This window comes from Emys orbicularis, chromosome 10 (genome assembly GCF_028017835.1).
Source record: "Emys orbicularis isolate rEmyOrb1 chromosome 10, rEmyOrb1.hap1, whole genome shotgun sequence".
NCBI classification, from domain to species: Eukaryota; Metazoa; Chordata; order Testudines; family Emydidae; genus Emys; species Emys orbicularis.
Genome location: NC_088692.1, coordinates 292599 through 319690, shown reverse-complemented (window position 1 = coordinate 319690; position 27092 = coordinate 292599). Strand labels below are relative to the sequence as shown.

The 27092-nt window shown below is 43.9% G+C and overlaps 1 protein-coding gene across 2 annotated transcripts in view; it reads left to right on the top strand.

Moving 5' to 3' along the window:
* The window catches only part of PDPK1 (3-phosphoinositide dependent protein kinase 1), a 143435-nt gene that overhangs the window by 94406 nt on the left and 21937 nt on the right, over positions 1-27092 (top strand). For both annotated transcript variants that reach the window (XM_065412559.1, XM_065412558.1), the window contains 3 exons: positions 16131-16239; positions 18118-18209; positions 19750-19845. In XM_065412559.1, coding sequence (XP_065268631.1) covers positions 16131-16239; positions 18118-18209; positions 19750-19845 — 297 coding nt within the window. The remainder of the gene's footprint in view (positions 1-16130; positions 16240-18117; positions 18210-19749; positions 19846-27092) is intronic.

The window sequence follows — 27092 nt, the reverse complement described above, 5'->3', positions numbered from 1 at the left end:
CTCTCCCCCCACCCACACCCCCTGGTACCCAGCTCTGGCCCCCAGCTCTGGCCCCCACCCGCACCCCCTGCTGCCCCAGCCCTGGGCTCTCCCCCCACCCGCATCTCCTGCCACCCCAGCCCTGGGCTCTTCTCCCCCCCCCTGCACCCGCACTCCCTGCCGCCCCAGCTCTGGCCCCCACCTGCACCTCCTGCCACCCCAGCCCTGGGCTCTTTCCCCCCACACACACATCTCCTGCCGCCCCAGCTCTGGCCCCCACCTGCACCTCCTGCCACCCCAGCCCTGGGCTTTTTCCCCCCACACACACACCTCCTGCCACCCCAGCCCTGGGCTCTTCCCCCCCCCCCCCGAACCCGCACTCCCTGCTGCCCCAGCTCTGGCCCCCACCTGCACCTCCTGCCGCCCCAACCTGGGCTCTTCCCCCTCCCCGCACCTCCTGCCGCCCCAGCTCTGGGCTCTCCCCCAAAGAAAGAATTGGGTGGACTAAATGGACAGTGCACCTCTCTATCTGAAGCCTAGCAAGGGAGGTACGTGGATCCCACTAGAATTTAAAATGAAAAGTAAGGGAGGGGAGGCTCTACTAGACTGGGCAGCTTTAGATACAGTACCAGGCACGTAGGAGGATTTACACTTCTGAGCCATGGAAGCAGAAATTGACTTTTCTTTTCCAGATTTAGCAATATTCAGGAAGGGAATCCAGCACCTGCCTTCCAGATTTGAACACCCTCAAAATTCAGGAGTGCTCAAGCTCAATTTGGGCAGCTGTTACTTCATTTCTCCCAAATCAAATATACTGATCCACTGTAACTTGCTGTAGAAAAAGTAGAATAAATTGAGCAAGAAATGCTTCCCAATGGTTATTAGAACTGGAATTGCTATTTTCAACAGCCATTGCTTTTTTTTTATTATTATTATTTAAGTTTTAGTTTTATTTGTTTAAAAGGAAGACAGTGATATTGCATTGTGAAATTCCCCTTAGAAACAAAGAATGGAACAAAATAATAATAAAGGCACCTCAACTTTTCCTCATTTATGTAGGACAGTCTTATAATATGCATCCAGATAGCCTTCAATCACACAAGCTGAAAATTGTTCCACTTTACTGCAGTTCTGTAACCATATGGGAACCAATCCTGTCTGTGTTCTGTGCACATCCAAAATTCCTGCTGAATGACCCGCCCTGGGAGCGAGTTACCAGTGACCCAGGGCTGGGGCGGCAGGAGGGTGCAGTGTGTGTGTGGGGCGGGGGCAGCCAAAATTTTTTTTTGCTTGGGGCAGCAAAAAACCTAGAGCTGGCCCTGCTAGAGAGGAAGCAGTAAATGGGATATATACAGTCTTTAGTAAGCATTTGACCCTGTCCCATATGACAGTTTCATAAACAAACTAGGGAAATGAAATTTAGATGGAAATACACCTCTACCCTGATATAACGCAACACGATATAACACGTATTCGGATATAATGCAGTAAAGCAGTGCTCCGGGGGGGCTGCGCACTCCGGCGGATCAAAGCAGGTTCGATATAACGCGGTTTCACCTATAACGCGGTAAGATTTTTTGGCTCCCGAGGACAGCGTTATATTGGGGTAGAGGTGTATTATAAGATAGCCTTTGAACCGGTTATGCACCTATTTCCAAAGAGTAGATATCAATGGCTTGCTGTCAAACTCGGGGATATATGTCTCTCTTGGGTCCACACTGTTCAGTATTTTCATTAAAGACTTTGATAGAGTGGAGAGTATGCTTTTGAATCTGTTATTGTGATGTTTAAACCATTTCTTTGCCTGAAATGTTGCAAATTAGTAATTTGTGTGTAGTTCATGACAAGATGATAGGGTGCTGCTAATCAAACTATTATGTAAGAGCACAGGCTATCAGATCTCGGTGTGTTAATCTCTAATAACACACATGTGTTATCTCATTGCTGTGTACTTTGGTTCCACTCACCACTCCTGGGGGAGTTCTGCACCACTCTGTGCATGCATAATTAATTAGCAGTGCATATTTTTTTTGCGTAGAAAAAAAGCTTCTGCCGGAAAGTTGCTTCAGTCCTGCCTTTTGCCCACCAGGGGGCACTATGGCGCTAGAACAGAGCAGCAGCAGCAGCTGCTCCTGGCCAGCTAGGGAAGAGAAAGAACCTGCCTTCTTCACGGCGACTGTTAGGCCAGGTCGGGAGACAGACTGACTGTGGTGCTGCTGGGAGCTCAGATGGGGCTCATAAGGGCTAGTGGGGGAGGACAGACTGGGGCAGAGGCTGAATGGGAGTGGAGGCACATGGCCACGGGGGGAGGGAGGCCCAGGGCCACATGGGGACGGGAGAGGGGGTGCTTGACTGAATGGGAAAGGCTAGGGGTCGGCCAGGGTCTGCATGGAGGAAGCTCCCTAACAATCCCCCACACACACACCCTCTCCCCCCTAAAAAAAATCTGTTCCACACTTTTCCCATCCATACCAACACCCTCCAAGTTCACACCCAGGCTCCTTCCCAGCAATTACTTCCCTCTCCCTCAGCTCCTCCGTTACCCCTGACTCCCCCAAGCCTTTGCATTACTTCGGAGGGGTGTGGGAAATACAGTTCTGTATTTTACTTTAAATGAATTATTACTTAGAATTCTGTATTTATATGCCTAGTAAGGAATCTATTTGTCAAAAAACATTTCCTGAATCTTTTTTCTTGTCTGTAACAATACAGACATACTTACTGACAGGTATTTTGAAATAAATTACCAAAAATAATTGAAACTGGTGTGATTATATTGTGTTGTTTTGACAAATAAAATAGGCAGAATTTTGCAGAATTTGAAAATATTGTGCACAGATTTTTTTTTTGTTGCAGAATTTTTATTGTTTTGGCACAGAATTCTCTCAGGAGTAACTCACTAGTTAAAGAAGGTTGAAGTCAGGCTGAAATTGAAGATGAGAATGTAGGTCTGAGAGGCCTTTTTCAATTTGACAGTGACTGGGCAGTTTGTAAAATGGATGTAAAATAGACAACTAGTTATCTTGTACTTAGCATTACATTGTACACTCAAATATGACATTTATTTCTAAAGATCAGAAAGATTTTGAGTATTTTGTACATATATAAGGGATGAACATTTTTAGTAAAGGACAGGAAATATGGGAGAAATTACAGTAGTTGTGAAAATCCAGCTTTGAGAAGATCCTGCTCTTAGGATATGCTTGTAGATAGCACCGCAGCCCAGAAATCTATGGGAAATGACTATAAGTCTCTACAAATCTATAAGTATTTACATGGGGAACAAATATTTAGTAATGGGCTTTTCAATCTAGCAGACAAAGGTATAGGATAATCCAGTAGCTGGAACTTGAAACTAGACAAATTCAGATGGGAAATAAGGTAAATTTTTAATGGTGATAGTAATTACTGAAACAGTTTACCAAGGGTCACAGTGGATTCTCCATCACTGGCAATTTTTAAATCAAGATTGGGTATTTTGTAAAAGTTCTTCTCTAGGAATTATTTTGGGGAAATTCTATGGCTTGTGTCATACAGGAGGTCAGACTAGATAATCACAGTGATCCCTTCTTACCTTGGAATCTGTGATTGTGTGGGTGGGGGTGGATTTCATCTTACTTTGGAACAGTTTGAGTGTGTGTCAGGAGGATGGGCCCATGTACCTTCACAACAGGCAGCACATCTTCTGATTTATCTGCTTCTAACTGGTCAGAAATTTCTTTTCTGTACTAGCAATGGAGTGATTTTGAGAGCAAATAGTTTTTTATACAGTGATAGTTAAAGTTAGTATTTTACATAAATACGTTTTTATGCAGTGAAGAGTTGGTTACATGGGCTGATATTTAACCAATTGATATGCAAGTAGTTAAAGACAGCCATTATTACCATTTTATTAAATTTAGTTGTGTTTTTGGTCTACCGCTGCGTAAACAGTCCTTATCCTTTCCAGACAAGGAGGACTCTATTTTGCTCTCTCCGTGTCCGGATCCATCTCCTGGTCAGCTGAACCCAAGACCAATATGATCCGATCCCCCCCACCCCACCCCCCCATGCTGAGGATCCCTTTGGAGCAAAGAATTCCCATCTAAATGCTACAGAGTTGTGACCTGAGGGCCCTTCTGAGCCTACTACTCCTAAAACTATGCCTTCCTTTGTTCCCCTTCAACACAGATTACTTTGGTATAACCCTTTTTGTCAGGGTTTAAAGCTCCACCTTCTTTGCATTCTTAATGGGAACCATTGATATCTACTTTGTCCTTTCAGCGCCTGTCTATAGCTAACTAACCTTCCTGGGCAACACAGCCCTGGAGTCTGCAATCTAAGGGTATGTCTACACTACGGGATTAATCCGAATTTATATAATTCGAATTTTGGAAACAGATTGTATAAAGTCGAATGTATGCGGCCACACTAAGCACATTAATTCGGCGGTGTGCGTCCATGTACCGGGGCTAGCGTCGATTTCTGGAGCGTTGCACTGTGGGTAGCTATCCCATAGCTATCCCATAGTTCCCGCAGTCTCCCCCGCCCATTGGAATTCTGGGTTGAGATCCCAGTGCCTGATGGGGCAAAAAACATTGTCGCAGGTGGTTCTGGGTACAGCCTCACCCCTCCCTCCATGAAAACAACGGCAGACAACCATTTCGCGCCTTTTTTCCTGGGTGAACACTGCAGACTGCATACCACGGCAAGCATGGCGCCCGCTCAGCTCAAGACAGCAGTCATGAACATTGTAAACACCTCGCGCGTTCTCATGCAGTTTATGCTGAGCCAGGATCAGAAAAACGAGGCGAGGAGGAGGCAGCAACGGCAGCGCAGCGACAAGCGTGATGAGGACATGGACATGGACACAGAATTCTCTCAAACCGCGGGCTTTGGAGATCATGTTGTTAATGGGGCAGGTTCTATCCGTGGAACACCGATTCTGGGCCCAGGAAACAAGCACAGACTGGTGGGACCGCATAGTGTTGCAGGTGTGGGACGATTCCCAGTGGCTGCGAAACTTTCGCATGCGTAAGGGCACTTTCTTGGAACTTTGTGACTTTGCTGTCCCCTGCCCTGAAGCGCCAGAATACCAAGATGAGAGCAGCCCTCACAGTTGAGAAGCGAGTGGCGATAGCCCTGTGGAAGCTTGCAACGCCAGACAGCTACCGGTCAGTCGGGAATCAATTTGGAGTGGGCAAATCTACTGTGGGGGCTGCTGTGATGCAAGTAGCCAAAGCAATCACTGAGGTGCTGCTACGAAAGGTAGTGACTCTGGGAAATGTGCAGGTCATAGTGGATGGCTTTGCTGCAATGGGATTCCCTAACTGTGGTGGGGCGATAGATGGAACCCATATCCCTATCTTGGCACCGGAGCACCAGGGTACCCAGTACATAAACCGCAAGGGGTACTTTTCAATGGTGCTGCAAGCACTTGTGGATCACAAGGGACGTTTCACCAACATCAACGTAGGCTGGCCGGGAAGGGTTCATGACGCCCGCATCTTCAGGAACACTAATCTGTTTAAACGACTGCAGCAAGAGACTTACTTCCCGGACCAGAAAATAACCGTTGGGGATGTTGAAATGCCAATAGTTATTCTTGGGGACCCAGCCTACCCCTTAATGCCATGGCTCATGAAGCCATACACAGGCAGCCTGGACAGGAGTCAGGAGCTGTTCAACTACAGGCTGAGCAAGTGCAGAATGGTGGTAGAATGTGCATTTGGCCGTTTAAAAGGTCGCTGGCGATGGTTACTGACTCGCTCAGACCTCAGCCAAACCAATATCCCCATTGTTATTTCTGCTTGCTGTGTGCTCCACAATCTCTGTGAAAGTAAGGGGGAGACCTTTATGGCAGGGTGGGAGGCTGAGGCAAATCGCCTGGCTGCTGATTACGCGCAGCCAGACACCAGGGCAATTGGAAGAGCACACCAGGAAGCGCTGTGCATCAGAGAAGCTTTGAAAACCAGTTTCATGACTGGCCAGGCTACAGTGTGAAATTTCTGTTGGTTTCTCCTTCATGAAAACCCGCCCCCTTTATTGACTCATTCTCTGTAAGGAACCCACCCTCCCCCTTCCCCCAGCTTGCTTTCAAAGGAAATAAAGTCACTATTGTTTAAAAATCATTTATTCTTTATTAATTGATTATAAAAAGAGGGAGAGAACCCGGGTGGGGTTTGGGAGGAGGATCGGCAGGAAGGAAAAGGCCACTAAAAAAAGGTTAAAAAAAATGACAGCCTTTTGCTTGGGCTGTCCACTGGGGTGGAATGGGAGGGTGTATGGAGCCTCTCCCCCCCCCCCCCCCCCCGCGTTCTTACACGTCTGGGTGAGGAGGCTATGGAACATGGTGAGGGGGAGGGGAGTTATACAGGAAGTTATCCTGCTGCCGTTCCTGAAGCTCCACCAGACGCCGGAGCATGTCTGTTTGCTCACACAGCAGCCCCAGCGTTGCATCCTGCCTCCTCTGATCTTCCTGCCGCCACCTCTCATCTCGAGCGTCCCTCCTGTCCTCACGTTGGTCCCTCCTGTCCTCACGTTCACTGGCTTCTTTCCTATACTTTGAAACCATGTCCTTCCACTCATTCAGATGAGCTCTTTCACTGCGGGTGGATTCCATGATTTCTGCGAACATCTCGTCTCGCGTCTTCTTTTTCCGACGCCTTATCTGAGATAGCCTTCGGGACGGAGGAGGGAGGCTTGAAAAATTTGCAGCTGCTGGAGGGAGGGAAAAAAGGAGAGAATTTTTTAAAAAGATACATTTTGCAGAACAATGCTTATACTCTTTCACGGTGACCAACACTAGTCACATTACATAGCACATGTGATTTCTGTGCAAGGTCGCATTTTGCCTCTTAATATTGAGTGCCTGTGGCTTTGCTGCTAGAAATCACAGACGCAGGTCCGGGCAACAGAATTCGGCTTGCACGCAGCCATGGTAAGCCATTGTCTTTCGGCTTCTGCGCCCTCCTTTCCCACATACCAAGCAAAGCCCGTTGAGTGCTGCGGTTTTCCTGTTAACCTTCAGCAGCAGAAAACAAACTAACCCCCCCCGCCCCATCCAATTCTCTGGATGATCGCTTTATCCCCCCTCCCCCACCGCGTGGCTGGTATCAGGGAAGAACCCTGCTAGCCAAACGCGAAAAGCTCTGGGCCAATTCGCGCCCCCCCCCCCCCCCCCCCCCGCGCGCACGCGCGCTTGGCTAACTGCAGGGAAAGATTTCAGCCACAGGCAAACAGCCCAGTAGGAACGGCCACCTCTGTCCCCTTAATTAAATTCCCGTATTTCAACCAGGTTACCGTGAGCGATATCACTCTCCTGAGGATTACACAGCGAGATAAAGAACGGATGTTGCTTGAATGCCAGCAAACACCGGGACCATACGCTGCCAGGCTTTGTCATGCAATGATACCAGATTACTTGCTGCAAGCATGGCGTGGTCAAGTGTCCTACCATGGAGGACGGAATAAGGCTGCACTGCCCAGAAACCTTGTGGCAAGGCTTTTGGAGTACCTCCAGGAGAGCTTCATGGAGATGTCCCTGGAGGATTTCCGCTCCATCCCCAGACACGTTAACAGACTTTTCCAGTAGCTGTACTGGCCGTGAATGCATCCCAAGTCCTCAGGGCAAAGTAATCATTAAAAAACACTTGCTTTTAAAACAAGTTTTATATTTTAAAAGGTAAACTCACCTGAGGTCCCTTCCATGGGGTCATGGTCTTGGATACTGGCTTGGGAGGGTTGGGAGGGTACTTCAGTCAGGCTGAGAAAAAGATCCTGGCTGTTGGGGAGAACGGAGTGCTGGGTGCTCTCCGCAAGCTCGTCCTCCTCCTCCTCTTCCCCGTCCGCAGAATCCTCAGGTGTAGCTGATGAGATTATCCCCGCCTCGGAATCCACGGTCAGAAGTGGGGTAGTGGTGGCGGCCCCCCCTAGAACTGCATGCAGCTCGGCGTAGAAGCGGCATGTCCGCGGCTCTGACCCGGAGCGACCGTTTGCCTCCTTTGTTTTTTAATAGGCTTGTCTGAGCTCCTTGACTTTCACGTGGCACTGATCTGAGTCCCTATTGTGGCCTCTCTCCATCATGCCCTTGGAGATTTTTTCAAAAGTTTTGGCATTTCGTCTTTTCGAACGAAGTTCTGCTAGCACTGAATCCTCTCCCCATATAGCGATCAGATCCAGTACCTCCCGTACGGTCCATGCTGGTGCTCTTTTTCGATTATCGGCCTGCATGGTTACCTGTGCTGATGAGCTATCTGTGGTCACCTGTGCTCTCCACGCTGGGCAAACAGGAAATAAAATTCAAATGTTTGCGGGGCTTTTCCTGTCTACCTGGCCAGTGCATCCGAGTTCAGATTGCTGTCCAGAGCGGTCACAATGGTGCACTGTGGGATAGCTCCCAGGCCAATACCATCGAATTGCGGCCACACTAACCCTAATTCGAAATGACAATATCGATTTTGGCGCTACTCCGCTCGTCGGGGTGGAGTACAGAAATCGATTTTAAGAGCCCTTTATTTCAAAATAAATGGCTTCGTTGTGTGGACGGGTGCAGGGTTAATTCGATTTAACGCTGCTAAATCCGAATTAAAGTCATAGTGTAGTCCAGGCCTCAGAGGCAAGTTCTTAGTCTTTCCCCACCATATTGTACTAACCCCAGTGAGATCAGCTTCTAAGCCTACCAAAGCACTTCTGCCCCTTAAAAGTTGATTCCAAATTCTCAGGTAATTAAGAGCATGTTCCTGTGGAAGAGGCTATAGGCTACAATCCAAACAACTCTTCTTCCCTAGAGGGTGTGGTAACACATATCATTGGTGTCACCCTGGAAAGGCTAAATCCTTCCCAGACTTGCTCACCAGAGTTGTGAATGCACTCGGTTTGATGCTTCCAGCTGTCAAGAAAAGACTTGTAGATTAGTTGGCATCTTGGAACTGAATTTACTGGTCAGATTGGCTGCAGTCATGAAGGCTTTGTGGACATTGGACAAGGATTTACAAGTAGCACTAGTCTCAATCGTGACAGCTTGTTGGAAGGCAGATGGATTACACTAAGTCTCTCCTGAAGGGCTTGCTTTTCTTTTCTGAAACAAATGAAAAATTGGAGGTTGGAAAATTGCATAAAATGACCCCAAGTAATAGATGGATCAGAGTGAAAAACCACCCTGGCAAGATGGATCCTCTGCACCAGATGTCAGATTCCTCTGTCACCTCTGCTGGCTCTATATGACACTAGTGAACCCCTATTTTACTAACCAATTGGAGACACAGGAGTTCATGAAATTGAACATTTCAAAATTACAGGAGGTTAAATGCATAAGTTGCAGTATGGTGTCCTGCGTCGCTTTGTTCTTTTTCAGACTACTGCAAATTTATTTCCAGTGCATTGAAGATATTGGATGAGAAATAAAGGTCAATTTTTTTCTTCATCTTCACTTTTGTTATGTGATTTTCCCCAACCCCTGATGGAGAAAATCTGTATAACTGGTTGTTTGTAAGACTGGTGTCCATCATATCGAGGTTGTACTGTAATATTCTGACAAGATCCCCTTTTATTGAACCATCGTCCTGAGGAGCTTAAGGAAGTGGGTGGAAGACTTGATTTATAAAAAGCAGAGGCATTCATTAAAATCTGCTTGTGATGCCTCAGGCACACAGCCACTTGGGGACAGTAGTGACTACAGACCAACAGATGAGCTGGCTGTCTAAAGTGTTCTGGTTTGTCCATAAAAGGTGCAAGATAACCCATTTGAAGTGGCCTAGATTTCTTTAGTGTCTGCACAGATGAGACACGGGAGAAATTAAAGAATTCCAAGTCAAGGTTGAGATCCCAGGCCCTTTATTGACAGCCCTTCAAAAGAAAAGCACCATTCAAATACCAGAAGTTGTCTCAGCCTTCTTATTTCAGTGGGCAGACATCCAGATCCTGTAGGCAGAAGCACAGATCATCATCTATGACCTCATGGCCCTCTTCCTTTTCCAAACAGAATATTTAAAGGTGCACTTGATCCCTGAACCAATTATTGTGGATATGTTTTTCTCAACTCCCACTTCCGTATTTGGAGACCACTGTTTGTCTTTGAGGTGACGTGGAGTTGATAATTCCTCCAGTACGGTACCACTCCATACCCCCAAACTATCAACTTCCCTGTCCATCTCACAGCAACAGCAAAAGGATGAAAACACCTTTTACATTTTGGTTCAATAGAATAGGGGTCTCAATATGTTGGGATCAAGTATCAGAGGGGTAGCCATGTTAGTCTGGATCTGTAAAAAGCAACAAAGAGCCCTGTGGCACCTTATAGACTAACAGACGTATTGGAGCATAAGCTTTCGTGGGTGAATACCCACTTCGTCAGATGCATGTGGTGGAAATTTCCAGAGGCAAGTATAAATATGCAGGCCAGAATCAGTCTGGAGATAACGAGGTCAGTTCAATCAGGGAGGATGAGGCCCTCTTCTAGCAGTTGAGGTGTGAAAACCAAGGGAGGAGAAACTGCTTTTGTAGTTGGCTAGCCATTCACAGTCTTTGTTTAATCCTGAGCTGATGGTGTCAAATTTGCAAATGAACTGAAGTTCAGCAGTTTCTCTTTGAAATCTGGTCCTGAAGTTTTTTTGCTGCAGGATGGCTACCTTTAAATCTGCTATTGTGTGTCCAGGGAGGTTGAAGTGTTCTCCTACAGGTTTTTGTATATTGCAATTCCTAATATCTGACTTGTGTCCATTAATCCTTTTATGTAGGGATTGTCCAGTTTGGCCGATGTACATAGCAGCGGGGCATTGCTGGCACATGATGGCATATATTACTTTGGTGGATGTGCAGGTGAATGAACTGGTGATGTTGTGGCTGATCTGGTTAGGGCCTGTGATGGTGTCGCTGGTGTAAATATGTGGGCAGAGTTGGCATCGAGGTTTGTTGCATGGATTGGTTCCTGAGTTAGAGTTACTATGGTGTGGTGTATGGTTGTTGGTGAGAATATGCTTAAGGTTGGCGGGTTGTCTGTGGGCGAGGACTGGCCTGCCTCCCAAGGCCTGTGAAAGCGAGGGGTCGTTGTCCAGGATGGGTTGTAGATCACTGATGATGTGTTGGAGAGGTTTTATTTGAGGACTGTAGGTGATGGCCAGTGGAGTTCTGTTGGCAACTCTTTGTTGCTTAATATGTTGGGATTTGATTCCCATTTATTTTTTATCCCAGAGATGACAAGGGTTTTTACCCCCTTTCTTGACTTGAGAGCACTCAGCATATTTATCCATGAGTTCATGTTCAGCTTGAGGACCTTAGCCCCAGTAACTGCATTTTTAAAGCCATGGGGTTGGTTTGTATCTCTAAACTTCAGTTTTTACTCTCATATATCCATCAGGCCAGCCTGCAGGAAGAATCTTTGCTTCTCTATCAGAGGATCAGCAGCAGCACAAAGTTCTACTAATTGGCTTTTCTACCACATACGGTGCCCAGGGCATTTATCAAGTGCAGCTCACTTGAGAGAATAGGGAAAATGCAAATGTTGTCAGTCCTCTCCCTAATCCAATCCTTAGGTCTAAGGATAAACCAAGATCCACTTTCACTCCATTTGCTGTTTGGGGGAGTGGCTATTTGTAATGTGGTAACCACTGTGGAGCACCAGTGTGCTAGGTGCCATACAAACACACATGAGGACACAGTTCCTTTCCTGAGGAGCGATAAGATCCCAGTTATATAGGGTAGCTGTTGTACAACTTCAAAAATACTGAGTGCTAGCAATTCCCAGGGAGGTCATTGACTTCGAAAGGAACTGCTGGGTAACCAGGCCACTCATTTAGCCCCCTTAATAGAAAATCTTCACATGCAAAGTAACCTTATGACTATAGCTGTTATCTTTAACTCTTGCATTTCCTGACTTTCATTTTACTCTACAACTTTGTTGCATTAAGCTTTTTATTATAATTAATAATTGATATCTTTTGGCACTAGTACAGTACAGTCAGGATCAGAACCCCATTGTGCTGGGCAGTGTATTAACTCACAGGGAGAAATAGGGAAGATTAAGAGATGACTTGATCATAGTCTAAAAATATCTACATGAGGAACAAATATTTAGAAATGAACACAATCCAATGGCTGAAAGCTGAAGCTAGGCAAATTCGGACTGGAAATGAGGCATACATTTTTGACAGTGAGGGTAATTAACCATTGGAATAATTTATCAAGGGTTATGGTGGATTATCCATCACTGACAGTTTTTAAATCAACACTGTATATTTTCCTAAAAGATATGCTCTAATTCAGGCAGGAATAACTCCGGGAAGACTTCTGGCCTGTGTTACACTGGAGGACAGACTAGACTATCACAATTATCCCTTCTGGCTTTTTAGTTTATGAAGAGTGACTATCATCAATTTTAATCATTATTTAAATGAGCAAGCAGAAAACCTTTGTTAAATCACTGATTTTAAACATGTTCTGCGTTTGTACCTTTTAGTTATTTTTCCTAAAGAAAAGTTGAGCCTCATAACCATTAAAACAAGCTGATTTGAAATAAATACAGCCTTTACGCTGAATTTGGTGCTTCTTTTTGCAAACCAGGAGGATACAGTATATTTATACACATTTATTTAAGCACTTACATAGTTTAACTTAAATTTATTCAGATTCTTCGTTTTTATAGCTACACCTCTTAATGTTTTTAATTTAATTTAAATGATTTTAATAGACTTAAAATAAATAGACTTAATAGCCTAATAGAGTTAGGCCTTAAAATAAATTTGATATCGACAATCTAATTTTAAATAGGTTTGCTTTTAACAAATCTGTATTCAAATTAAATTCAACAATTTAAAAAAAAAATCATAAATTTTTTGATCCATCCTGAGTGAGGATGACAGCAGTTGGAACAAACTTTGTAGATCCGAAACCTGAGGGATTATAGATGCTATAAAAATCACGGTTGACGTACATAGAAAGGCCTACAAACAGTAAATTTTGCTGTATTGTACTAGTTGAATTAAAATGAACTTTACATGTTATTTTAATCCCTTCACTTTTGCTATTAGTTTAACTCCTCTCCTGACTATTCTTGCCAAACTGTCCCCAAGGAGATTTGTCCCTCTTCTACTGAGGTGGAGGCCATCGAAGCTATACAGCCCCCTCTCCCCATAGACGATGAACCAATGTTCCACAAAACTGAAGCCCTCCAAACTCATGAGGTTTTTAATTCTATATAATTGTTGGTGTGCTTATTATCTGTATGTATGTCTAATCACTAAGCTCTTGGTCTCGATGATGTATTGTGGCAATGAATTCCAAAGACTGTGCATTGTGTAGGTTGTTGTTTTTTTAAAGTGCTCCCTCTTATCATTTTAAAACTTTCTCCCTGATGGTTTCGTGCCCCCCCTTGTATTGAGTGAGAGTGAATACTTACCTGCTCTACCGTCTATACACCATCTATAACACATACCATGATCATGTCCTATTTTAGCCAATTTAATTTTTATTGGGCATGTTTATAGCTTGCTGTTACTCATTCATCAGATGTTTCTCTTGGATTTTATTAATATGGATAAGTTTTATCTAAATGCATACCGGTTTTGTTAACCGCACCATGCTGCTTAAAGCATTGGAGCTGTCTGCTGACTTGGGAAAGCAACACCACATTGATCACATGGATTCATATTTGGGATGCTATCTTTTAAAATGGAAACTTAAATTCTGGAAGTATTGATTCAGGCCTCCGTAGTCCTCTGACTGAGAATAAGAACATAAGAACGGCTATACTGGGCCAGATCAAAGGTCCATCTAGCCCAGTATCCTGTCTTCCGACAGTGGCCAATGCCAGGTGCCCCAGAGGGAATGAACAGAACAGGGAATCATCAAGTGATGCATCTTCTGCCACCCATTCCCAGCTTCTGGCAAACAGAGGCTAGGGACACCATCACTGCCCATCCTGGCTAATAGCCATTGATGGACCGATCCTCCATGAACTTATCTAGTTCTTTTTTGAACCCTGTTATAGTCAATGTTTCCTAATGTCTCTGCAAGTGAAATTCTCAAGCTTTGTTCGCTATCCCACAGAACACTACAGGCCATACTGTAAACATTTAATCCAAACATTAATTATAGGCTGGTGACCTGATCCTCATGGGACTACATGGATCATAGGCCACATCTTTCAGATTGCTCCCTGAATGTAGTTCACAAGCAACCTTTCCTCAGTCTACCCCATGTACCTGAAAAAGGCTGGAAGGAGGGGTTTTAGGTATATCATCCTACAACAAAAGATTAAACTGCTCTATTGTAAATTATATATGCAGTTGAAGGCCTGGGGGGAGGGGTTTGTTTTTCATTCCCACACTACTCCGGGGGGAATTCTCTACCAAAAAATTAAAAATTCTCCCATTCAGTCAGGCACATCTGTCCCTGTCCCCTTTTGTCCCTGCATCTTCCTCACGTTCAGCCCCTGGCTCAAAGCTGTCAGCTCCTTTGCCCCTACCCAAGTCTGTCCCCCCCTCACTAGTCCTGAACCTCAGTCTATGTGACCTCCCCCCAGCAACCGCGTGTGCCCTGTTTTGTCCGTCCTTTTATCCTGTGCCTCCTCACCTGACCTCTACCCTCTTCCTCTCTATAATTGGCTGCTCCTAGTGGGCGGAAGCTGTAATTGCAGCACCTCCAGCATAATGTATTGGGGGGGGTCTACAGGAGACATGAATTCTGCGCTTGCGCAGTGGCGCAGAATTCCCCCAGGAGTACTACTAGTAGGGTTCTCTCTGTGGTTAAGTTTGAACAAAGGAAATGAGTTCATGTCGGTGTTGGTACCATTTCTAGCCTTTGTTGTTCTGTTTCTTTGAGCTACTAGAGCAACATTCTGGCTTTCAAGCATTGCTTTTTAACCTCAACTGATATTTTATTTTAACTTTGAAAAGTTTGAGTGTTTTATACCTACAGTGATCTTATGTTTGTCAGTGTGAACTTTTAACTCTGATTTTAATTCTTTTTGTCTCTCAGTGGAGGAGGAACCAGTGAGATTAAAGGGACTGTCTTGACCGTGACAAGTCCCTAATGCAGCGTTTCTCAAATGTGGCCATCAGGGGCTTTTTGTGTGGCCACAGTCTTCTGGGTGGTGAGGCAGGGGGCAAAGCAGTGGCCCCTCCCCCAGGGCTGCCAGCAGGGGTTGGGCCCTGTCCCCCTCTGGAGCCACAAACACTGGAGGAGCAGGCAGGCGGTGGGGCTTGGGCTTCAGCCCTGCGGTGGCGGGCAGCTGGTGCGAGCTGTATGGCAGCAGGCTTTAAGCCCTGACCCCAGGCTCACCACCACCCCACCTGCTGCCTCCTCTGGCCCCGGGCTCCGCCGTGCTGCATTGGGCTCTGGCCCCCAGCCGCAGGGTTTCAGACTCTAGCTGTGGGGCCACGTGATACAGCCCCAGTGACTACCGGCTCCCTCCCTCCGCCCACACACACGCATCGCCCCTGGCCCCACTGCGTCCTCCGGCCTCAGTCCCTGGCTGCGCAGCTGCAGGGCTCGGTCTCCAGACTCACCTCCCGCCATCACTCCTGACCCCCAGCTGCCTCCATACCCACCTTCCCATCCAGGGCTTAATTTGTCCCCCAGCTTGCCAGGGCTGAGTAAGTCTGTTCTGAAAAGTGATATTTGTATGTTTGTTAATATCACTTTTCACTGCCTCCCTGCTAGCTAGCAAGTCTGCTGCTGTGAAAAGTGATATTAACAAAATATCACTTTTCACAGAAACAGACTTACTAACTATCAAGGCTTAAACAAATAAGCAATCAAAAAAAAGCAAAAGAAAGAAACAACAACAAAAAGGGACAAGAACATGCAAAACACTTTGTTTCAATTCTGTTTAGGTCCAGTGAAGAACAGAGAAAACTACATTATTTTTATTACTGAGTCTGTGGAAAAAACCCAACATAAATAAATTACAATGATATGGACATATGTATGTGCATATTTATTTGTTTTTCCTTAAGTAACTGAGTATTTTAGGGAAAATTGTCACAGCAGCCACCAGCACTAGTTGGTGGCTACACTCTGAGGCCACCAAAACATTTCTTGTGAGAACCCCTGCTCTAATGTAACTTAACTGGTTAACTGTAGATCTTAACTGTAGATATAACTGAGCACACCAGTCTATTGGGCATTTAATCCACTGAGTTTTCTTGGCTGCTTTTTTTTTTGTTTTTAAACAGGATGAAACAGGTGCCTATTTAATAGACAGAGACCCGACCTACTTTGGGCCAGTACTGAACTATCTCCGACATGGAAAACTCGTTATTAACAAGGACCTAGCTGAGGAAGGTAGGACTTAAACCTAATCCCTTGTTTACTTTCCTCTTTCTCAATATTGTAATTGCTGTGAAAACCACGAAAGAGAAGTGGGCTTGCCTGTAGAAGGAAGGTTTTATTAAATCAATTTCCATTTTCATCCTTTGAGTTACACTGCAGACAAATCTCTACAGCATTGTACCCTGCCTCAGACAAAACTGAGTAGCTTAAGGTTGGTTAGAGCTGTCCACAGACCTGAGTTTGATTCTTGACCTCGCACCGTGAACTGGAAACACTGTTAGGAGGCGCACATTCAGTCCTGGTAGTTAGGTGCCTTGTATCATTTAACAGTGACAGCCCTACCTCTTTCCTACTGTACTGATGGTCTTGGAAGAAAGACCCTTCCAGTATTCTTAAGGATAGCTGTGAAATGAGGTGTTGAAGATGTAAAGCAAGAAAAAAACAGTGAGGGCTGGGATCTTCTGAGATGCGGACTACACCAGTTAGGGGACACTCTTTCTGAATCCACTCCTTCATGGGCCCCGATTCATATCCATGTGATGGGGTGCAACCTGGACTGTGGCACTGCTGTGCCCTCTGTCCTCCCAACTTGGGGTATCACACTCTCACTGTGATGCTGTGTCAAACCATACAACTCTGACTGGCACTGCAATTAACAGACAGCCACAGGCAGGGGCACTCCCAACTGTGTTACATGAATGATCTCCCAGCCACTAATGTACCATCAATACAGAGGCTCCAGTCAATTTTCCCAAGTCTTGCACACCAGAACTGTATGGTCTTGGACTGGTCAGAAATAGTCACAGAAGTTAGAAAATGTATATCATCTGTCTATCCCCAAGAGGGGGCCACTGCAGAATTGTTCTGTCTCCCTTCTAGGAATTTGTCCCAGTCTAGTGTTAAGTATCCTAAGCAATGGGATTCCCATCACCTCCTTTGAAAGCTATTCTACTTTTCATCCCATTACTTTTAATTACCTGATGATAGTATTTGCACTTGCCAGAAATTAAGTCCTTCACCAACAGGGGCAATTCTACGCTTCCCTGTGAATTTTCTGGTATCATCCAGGTTAACCATTTGTGCATGCATTGATTGAATCTTATGTTATTGAAACTAAATTGAGAGGAGATGGGAGGACTGAGAGATGATACAAAAGGAAACTAGAGAGGTTAGGAACATGAGTAGGAAATAACCAAATTTAAACTTGGGAAAATATTGTGAAACACACATGCTCAATATGAGGCAGAAAGCAGAGAATGCTGAAAGTGAGAATGGTCAGCGCTCTGTACATGAGACTGCAGTGTGGTGTTAGCAGCCAAGAAAAAAGGCCTCTGTGAGCAACTTTGGGGCATAAGACAATCTCTAACTAATGGCAGTTAGGAAGAAGCTTTCCCTGTGGCCTGGTTATTGCATAGCTGCCTTCTGCAGAATTTTTTGGACCTTTCTCTGAAGCAACTGGGACTGTTCACAGACTGGATTTAGATGAACCCTGGTCTGATCTGGAATGACATTTATTGTGTTTCTGTGTTTAAGGGATACTCTATTAGAAACTCAACTTTTTTTATTGGGACATTTCTAAAAGTGTGTGTGTCGCTTTAAAAACACTTCATTAATTATGTTTGCTCTTTGAGCCTAGAATAAGTTCCCTGAAATGGCCTTGTAAAGTTTTTCTGGGTTTGGTTCTAGGACAGTTCTTCAGAATGAATTAAACCTTGAATTACAGGTGAGTGAAGGAAGTCAGACCCATTCATCTTGTTCAAGCAGCTGCTCATGAGGCAAACTGTTTCCCATGCAGTGAAGGAGATCCTCCCAGAAACTGGCTAGGAATCCTTGGCCTGCAGTCTTTAGTTACACTATCTTTTCAAGCATAATTGTTTCTTCTCATACCAGGTGTACTGGAAGAAGCTGAATTCTACAACATCACATCACTAATAAAATTGGTAAAGGACAAAATAAGAGAGAGAGACAGCAAAATCTCACAGGTGAGGCGCTTTCCTAACGCACCTTCCTAATTCTGACATAAGAGGTGAGACTGGTTCTTGTTAATGTCAGTCATTCACACCCCTGCTGATGTTGAGTGGGTGCTTTTTTCACTCACCATTTCCCTAACAAGATTTGGGACTGTGGCTGTCTGCATAGTGGCTTCAGCTCTGCTGACTAAGGCCATGGCTACACTCGAAACTTCAAAGCGCTGCCGCGCTCCCACGGCAGCACTTTGAAGTGCGAGTGTGGTCGCACGCCAGCACCGGTAGAGAGCTCTCCCAGCGCTGCAGGTACTCCACCTCCACGAGGGGATTAGCTTACAGCGCTGGGAGCGCGGCTCCTCCCCCTTTACTTCACATGCTGCGTCCTGGCTCCTCCCCCCTTCCTGCCCTCCCTTCTAAACGCCGCAAGCCAGCTGATTGCTGCGTTCGGAAGGCAGGGGAGGGAGGGGGGATGCGCGCCGAGTCCTCGCTCCTGCCCCCTGCCTCCTGCCTGGGGCAATCAGCTGGCTTGCGGCATTTGGGAGGGAGGGGGGAGGAGTGAGGACTTGGCACAGGCTCTCCCCCTCCCCCGCCTCCTGCCCGGGGCAATCAGCTGGCTTGTGGCATTCAGGAGGCAGGGGAGGGAGGATGAGCCTGCGCGCCGAGTCCTTGCTCCTCCTCCTCCCCCCTCCCTCCTGCCTCCAAAACGCCGCAAGCCAACTGATTGCCGCGGGCAGGAGGCAGGGGGAGGAGGGGGAAGGCGCTGATCCAGGGGGTCTGCCAGCAGACGGGAGGCACTGGGGGGAGGGGGGTGTAGGGAGGCTGCCAGCTGTGGAGGAAGCAGACAGCCAAACAACGTAAGAGTGGAGCATAGCACAACTTTAAATGAGTATGTTCCCTAGTTGATCAGCAACGAAACAACATTAAGCAGGGCGACTTTAAGTGAGGAGTTACTGTACTTGTGAGCTGGGCTCTGCCAGGTCCAGCAGCCCCTACTGGCAGCCAACATCTCTGCAGCCCATTTCTCGGGGGAGGAAATTCTGTACACACAACATTAATTTCTGCAAAATTCTGCATTGCACAGTGGCGCAGTATTCCCCCAGAAGTAGTTACTTTCAAAGGGGTATCGTTCTCTAGGATACCACTGATTTTTGTAGTTTCAGGAGTTTTAGTGCCTGAAATGTTTGAGAAATGTTTCAAGTCTTAATAAGATTATTCTGAAAGGGTAATGAATGGACAAAATCTGAACAAGCAAAAGAAAATGCATCACTTCCAAAAAGTGTTCCTTTATGTACGTTATGTTGGGCCGTGTAACTGGAATGCTATTGGCTGGAGACTCTGGTCCCAGTTAAGAACTGAGAGGAAGAACATTGCAAATGCTTCATTAGATGCCAAAAGTACCAAACCCAGTGACTTAGCTAGAGCCCCCACTGATCCTCTGGTGTTCAGAATGTCTTTGTTGCTTAATATCTTTTTAAAGGAATGAGGAAATCCCAGCAATAGTACACACTGTTGAATACTCCATGCTGTATTAAGTGTCTGATGTTTCTTCCTTAAGGTGCCAGTCAAACACGTGTACAGGGTGCTGCAGTGTCAGGAGGAGGAGCTCACCCAAATGGTCTCCACCATGTCAGATGGCTGGAAATTTGAACAGGTAACAAGATAAACAGAGGACTTCATTGATTTGTCTTGATATAAACTGCTGAGTCACATTCATGATGAGAAATTTTAAAGTTTTATGTATTAGAAACTGTTTTCTATATACATGCCTTAAATAAATTTAATGATTATTGAGGAGTGAATTGCTCAAGAGATTGGGAATGGAATTCATATTGAAATCTGCATGCCAATTTGTAACTGAAAATTAATGTTCTAGTTCTTCAGTCATCTCAATCCAATTCTTGTATATGTAGATGTCTGCATCACACAGCTCTTATGAGTTTATACTAGTGATGAGCATGGTACAAATCTTCTGGTGAAAGGGATTAGATGTTTCTTGTGCCCTACAGATGGCCCTTCCAGAACAGGGCTGAGACACACTTGAGGGAACAATATGGGGGAACCTTTTAATGCAACTGCCTTGGCCGTGTTAACGTCTAAGGATAAAAATGATAGCTTTGGAAACCAGAGCTCTCATATGGCACTTTTCATAAGCATTAAAACAATCTACCTAGTTAATCTGCTAAAAATTATTAGTACTGTACATTGTAGGAACAGTTCTGGACATCAAAATACCAGATAAGGTATGAGTCTGTTCCTTGCTTTGAAATCTGAACTGCTTCTATGTTTGTACTAAGCACACTGTTAGCACCTAATAAATCAAAACAGTGGTGCAAAAGAATGGAGGTGAACTCCATGAATGTTTTCTGTTCTTGTTCTGCTTAGGACAAATAAGCTTAATTTGCACGGCCTACAAATAACTTTCTGTAGTGCACTTTAGAGTCAGTAACACATTTTAAAGGTTGCAGTGTGACCTTTCTCTGAGGAAACGCCTCACCCTGCAGGACCATAACTGGTCACTACATCTACCAGTAGTGGAGCAATGTAACTCAACCCCAGAGTGAGATTTGTGTGCTTAAGAAACAGCTTTCTTGGTGACTGGTCTACAGCTCTGGGAATTCACTTCTGGAAGAGATCCAGATGACTACAAATCTTAGTGCCATTTAAGTGAATGTAAAACCTACTTTAACTCAACCTTCCCTCAATAACAGTCATATTTAAAAAACAAAATGAGCCCTAAAAGCAGTAGGAAGATGAGGACATTTTGTGTTCACTCTTTTTGCAAGGTGTTCGGATCACCCAGTTTGGTGGCCATGATGAAAAAAATCTAGGTAAACTTGCACAGATGACTTCTCATGATTCAGTTCTCCAGTTCAAGTGATAAGGATCCTCTCTGCAGCCCAGATACTGAAGATATACCTGCTAGATTTCACTTGCTCCAAAGTTCCCTGGACATTCTTCTTTGTAGGAAGTTGGTTTCTGGTTTCTTGCAGAAAGAGTCTTTTCTCTTTGAAGGAGAAGAGGATATTACAGCTTCCACTTTACCTCTCCATTCTTTGGGACTAGCATGCTTGAACACTGGTGCATTTTGCAGTTACATTGTCAAAGAATTAATATTTCCTTCTGAATTAGGCATTCTTTGGGAAATGCCATTGGTTTTAAATTCCCTGCTTTTTAATTCATTTTTTCTCTTCTCCACGATGTTTTGGATGTATGGTTTAAGGTTGATTGACACAACAGGTGTGCAATCTGTCATCCAGTTACCCAAGTTTCCCACCAGCACATAGTTGGCCCTTGGCAGGATTCTCTGTTGATTGCATTGCAGATCTGCTGTTAGCAGAAACCCTCCAGTTGCAGTGTGATTCTAACATTCTCTAAGTCTCCCTTTGAGCTTTTTATCTCCAAGAGGGAATACAGTGGTGATGGTGTGACCTTTTTCTGAGAAATCCCTTTGACCCTTCAGTGCAATCTCTCTCTCCTCTGAGATGGTACCCAGCCCAATATGCAATATGCCCTGTGGTGTACAGTAAGAACCATGCACAGTTATCTACTTCTCCAGGGTCATACTCTTCCTGTGGGTTGGGATCCCATCTAGCTCTGCACCTGATCGATAGTTGATCAATGGGTCAAAGATATTTCCTCTTCACTTAACATGCTTGAAAAGGTATCTTAAAATACCATCCTAATGGTGATAATCAAAGGGGGAGAGAGAATGGTCAGACTTCTGGGCCAGTTACAGGGACTGGTGAATCTAAAGATGCTCAACTACTATTGAGCGAAAGCAGTGTTAGCAAACCACATTTCTACATTAGTTCACATTCCACAAACTACCTCTAGGAATTGTTTTCCAGTAGAGCAAAGTACTTGGAAGTGTCTATTGGTGCATTTCTTTGTGACCTGTCTTTTGATGGAGATTCATTCTCCATGCTGAAACTTTTATCCATTAGGCAAGATGTGAATTTGTCCCAGTCTGTTGGGGGTTAAAAGATCTCTCTGAATGTTGAGTTTTTCTTGTGACTTGTACTACTGAAGGATCAGTAGTACACATATTAACTTCCAACCCTTTCCCTAGCACAGAAGTAATGTGGTTTTGTATTGCTGAATTACCTTCCTGTTTCTTTAAACATACAAGTGGAGAGAATGATTTAGCAAGAATGACTTAATTTCCACCTCTGGAAGAACACAGAAACCAAATATTTATCATCCAATGCAAAATGAGAAACTTTATAAATAATTTTGCATTGTCCATACTCTTTCTGTTTAAGCTGTGTCCATCATACAAATTAGCAATAAATACAGTCTGAAATCTGGTCCAATAGTGCCTTCTTAAGTAGATTGACTATACAAAGTCAGTATTTAACTGTTTCCCTCAAAATTATTCACATAATATGAACTGTAAAGTAAATTACATCCTCTGTCAGAGCTTTGGACCAGCACCTCTCATTGGTATTATCTTAAATGAGTATGTAATTTGAATAGTCACCTGCTTATCCCACAGTAGCTTGTATCTAGCTCTTTAAATTTAATCTAAAGCCATAATCCAGGGGTTCTCAAACTGGGGGTTGGGACCCCTCAGGGGATTGCGAGGTTATTACATGGGGGGGTCGCGAGCTGTCAGGCTCCACCCCAAACCCCGCTTTGTATCCAGCATTTATAATGGTGTTAAATATATAAAAAAGTGTTATTAATTTATAAGGGAGGTCGCACTCAGAGGCTTGCTGTGTGAAAGGGGTCACCAGTACAAAAGTTTGAAAACCACTGCCATAATCCTTGTCAAGTGCACTGGCATGCATATGCTTTCGCATGGATTGGGTGTTGCAGAACATTATGAAGACAATTCATCCAACGAGAAACTACAAAATTTAACTGAAAACATCCTGAACTTCAGCATTTTTAAATTCTTGCTATTTATGGGCCTAGTATTTTTGAGTGACTTCATGGAAGCAAGCTTGGCCCCACTGTGTAAGAGAGTTCCTTCTTGGTGCTTTGTAAAATTAACCTTTTTAAAATTGACTCATATCCTTATAAGTTAAAAGGAAAAAGAGTATAAATATTTTATATATTTCCTCGGGAATATATATTGGATTACCAATGCTGTTCCCTTGTAATAAGAAGAATTTCTCCCATAACTTTTCTATCCCCACATCCAGTAAGTGTTTACTGACTTATTGCATTCAGACTTTGATAAGAAATTGGCATTTCCCTTCAAATCATAACTGGCTTTGTAACCACCTGCAAGAATTTTAAATATATTACTTAGGATTCTATTCTGGGGACTAAAAAAACTGTTGCTTTCATATTTGCACAATACAAATAATTACACTGTGTTTGAGTAGCAAGTGAATACACAGGAGCCTCTGTTGTTTGTACAGTTCAGATGATAGTGTTATACTCCAGCATTACAAAGGTGTGGGTTTTTTTGTTTTTTTTGCTCTGATTGATTGTTGCAGCTTGTCAGTATAGGTTCCCCGTATGGCTGTGGCCGGGCCCAGCAGTCAGAGTTTCTGCTGATAGTGTCACGGGAAGTGAAAGGGGAGGAGAGACACTTCCAGAAATGCTGCAGTGAGGTGTGTCATACCATTCCTTTCACCCTCACACCAATATGCATGGCCACCTTGCATTTCTGCTGCTTTCAGATCATTCTGCTTTCTTCCTGGGTGTGCAGCACTTGGTAGTTCTGTGTGTAGTTGTCGTGACTAGCTTTTATTCTATACTCATGACACTTCATTACACATTATAAATGTTCATCTTGTAAAAAGCTGTAAACACTACTTAACTGTCCAGACTTTTGATTCAGGGAATTTTCTTAGCAAACATTTTAGGAACAGATATCACTTTTATTTTCTTCTCTTCCTCCAAGTTAACAGCCCCTCTCCTGTAATTGCAAATAAATATATTTAGGTCAAATAATCATGTAAATTTTGAACACCATGAACTCTAGCAGAACACCGTTTCATTAAAGTGTTCTCAGGGACGCTTTTATACTGTTGATTTGTTCTTAGTCTTCCAACTTGAATTTATCATCCACGAAATAACCACCTGAGTTTTGACTCCAGAACCTCATATTGGTGGTTGATGTACAAACCAGAAAAAATATTGCTTATTTTTCAAGTGAGTGGATAAGCATTCAGTGCCAGGAGCTGGAAACATCTTGTTTTTATGTTGATGATTAAATATACAATATATGTATGTGTGTGTGTGTGTGTGTGTGTATATATATATATATTCTAGATGGAGATAATACAGAATAATAATCAATAATTTCACTCTTCTAAATTCTCTCTGCTTTCCTCTATGCAAAACACATCTTCCAGAACGTAGCTTCATTTTACAATATTTCCTCACAAGCAAGCAGTTGAGAAGGATTTGGTTCTTTACCCTAGTACACAACCATTCATTGCTAATCATGCTACATTGTAACTCATTTTTACCTAAAAATGACAAACTGCTTCATTTGCTATGACCAGAACCCTGTATATCAGATTACATGGCTGCATAAATTGCCACACAATTTCAGGTTATTTTTAAATTTTTTATTCTTAAAAAAAAAAAAAAAGCTATCTAGGCCTTAGGTTTGCAAAGATAACCCTCAGAATTTGAAATGAATGTAAACTAATGCGTTGTGTCTGCCTGAGTCTGCAGACTATCTGAAACAACTCTGAGAGGATCCATGATTTATTATTTGTAATGAAGGCCAAAGGTATGCTAGATGGCTCCAAAAAACTTACACATCAGTATTTAACATGATATAATAATGAAGTAACAAGATAGTAAGAGAACAAGGGAAGGGGTAACATCCATAATCTTATGGAGAGGTGTGAACTTCCTGTTCATCTTTACATTGACTTCTGACAGTTTAAATGTTATCATCATCAGAAACCTCAAACTAATGTGCTTACTATCCCACTGTTAATCAGAGGTCAAGATCCTAATCAGTTTGGTTCTTTTACTTTCCTAAGGGCTTGTCTGGACATGGTTTTTGTACACTACAACAATAGCTGTGTAGAAACCAATATAATTAAAGCAATACAACCCCCTAATGTGGACAGACCTAGTTATACCAGTGTAAAGGTACATCTATCAATACAGTTATAGCTGTAAATTTACTATGTCAGTTTCTAAAATTATGTAGCAGTACAAAAACTGTGTAGACTAGCTCTTAAAATCCATTTGGACTTCTGAATTAGGCATTCAGATGGGAAGGGGATTTGTTTATCTTGAAAATAATACGGCTCATGAAAGTGAAGGACTGATAACGCTGTCTAGGGGTATCCCATTACACAATTTCATACATTCATATTCATAGATTTTAAGGCCAGAGAAGCGCAATATAATCATCTAGTCTGACCTCCTAATAATACAGACCATAAAATTTCCCCCACTGATGAGGATTCCTGCATCAAGTCTAACAACTTGCTGTTGAGCTACAGCTTATCTTTGAGGCACATCCAACCTTGATTTAAAGGCACAGGGATGAGAAATTTCCCACATCCCGACCAGTGGTTAATCAAAAACAAACTATTCATCTTTGCTTTTAAGGTCCTGCCTATTATCTTTTATGTATTATTGGACATCTATCTCCACCTTTCCTCCGTCAACAGTACTGGTCTTCATCAGACATTTGTTAAAATTTTCAGACAAGCACCTTTGTACTTTTTCCCTGTCTCCTTCAGGAATGGGAAAAGCTCCCCATATCTTTGAGAATGTTCATCTCATTGTTATCCTTAAATTCTCTTTTTAACTCTCCTCTACAGTGATGCCTACAAGAAAATTGACAATGATTAAGCATCTGGTATGCTATGATTACTGCTTTCCATGATGAACAGTTTTGTTGCATTGTTAGCTTGTTCTCCCCCCCATCTGTTTGTTTGTTGGCCTTTGTTGTATACTTCAGTGTTAAGCTCCTTGAGGCATGGACTGTCTGTGATTTGTTTGTACAGTGCCCAGGCCACTGAAGCCCTGCTCTGTGACTGAACATAAGAACGGCCGTACCGGGTCAGACCAAAAGTCCATCTAGCCCAGTATCTTGTCTGCCGACAGTGGCCAATGCCAGGTGCCCCAGAGGGAGTGGACCTAACAGGCAATGATCAAGTGATCTCTCTCCTGCCATCCATCTCCATCCTCTGACAAACAGAGGCTAGGGACACCATTCCTTACCCATCCTGGCTAATAGCCATTAATGGACTTCACCGCCATGAATTTATCCAGTTCTCTTTTAAACGCTGTTATAGTCCTAGCCTTCACAACCTCCTCCGGCAAGGAGTTCCACAAGTTGACTGTGCGCTGCGTGAAGAAGAACTTCCTTGTATTTGTTTTAAACCTGCTGCCCATTAATTTCATTTGGCGGCCCCTAGTCTTGGATTATGGGAGTAAGTAAATAACTTTTCCTTATCCACTTTCTCCACATCACTCATGATTTTATATACCTCTATCGTATCCCCCCTTAGTCTCCTCTTTTCCAAGCTGAAGAGTCCTAGCCTCTTTAATCTCTCCTCATATGGGACCCGTTCCAAACCCCTAATCATTTTAGTTGCCCTTTTCTGAACCTTTTCTAGTGCCAGTATATCTTTTTTGAGATGAGGAGACCACATCTGTACGCAGTGTTCGAGATGTGGGCGTACCATCGATTTATATAAGGGCAATAATATATTCTCTATCTTATTCTCTATCCCCTTTTTAATGATTCCTGGGGTTCCCACACACTACTGCAATGTAAATAATAATCATCTCTGTTTAAACATTTGCGAATTATTTCCATTTTGACCTTAGCTAACTTCAGCTTCTAGCCATTGTGGATCTTGTGTTTGTCATCTTCTATTAGATCTCTTCTCTCCAAGCAGGTGCTTAATGAAGCCTGATCAAGTCATCTCTGTTTAAAAGCTAAATAGATTGAACTCCTTT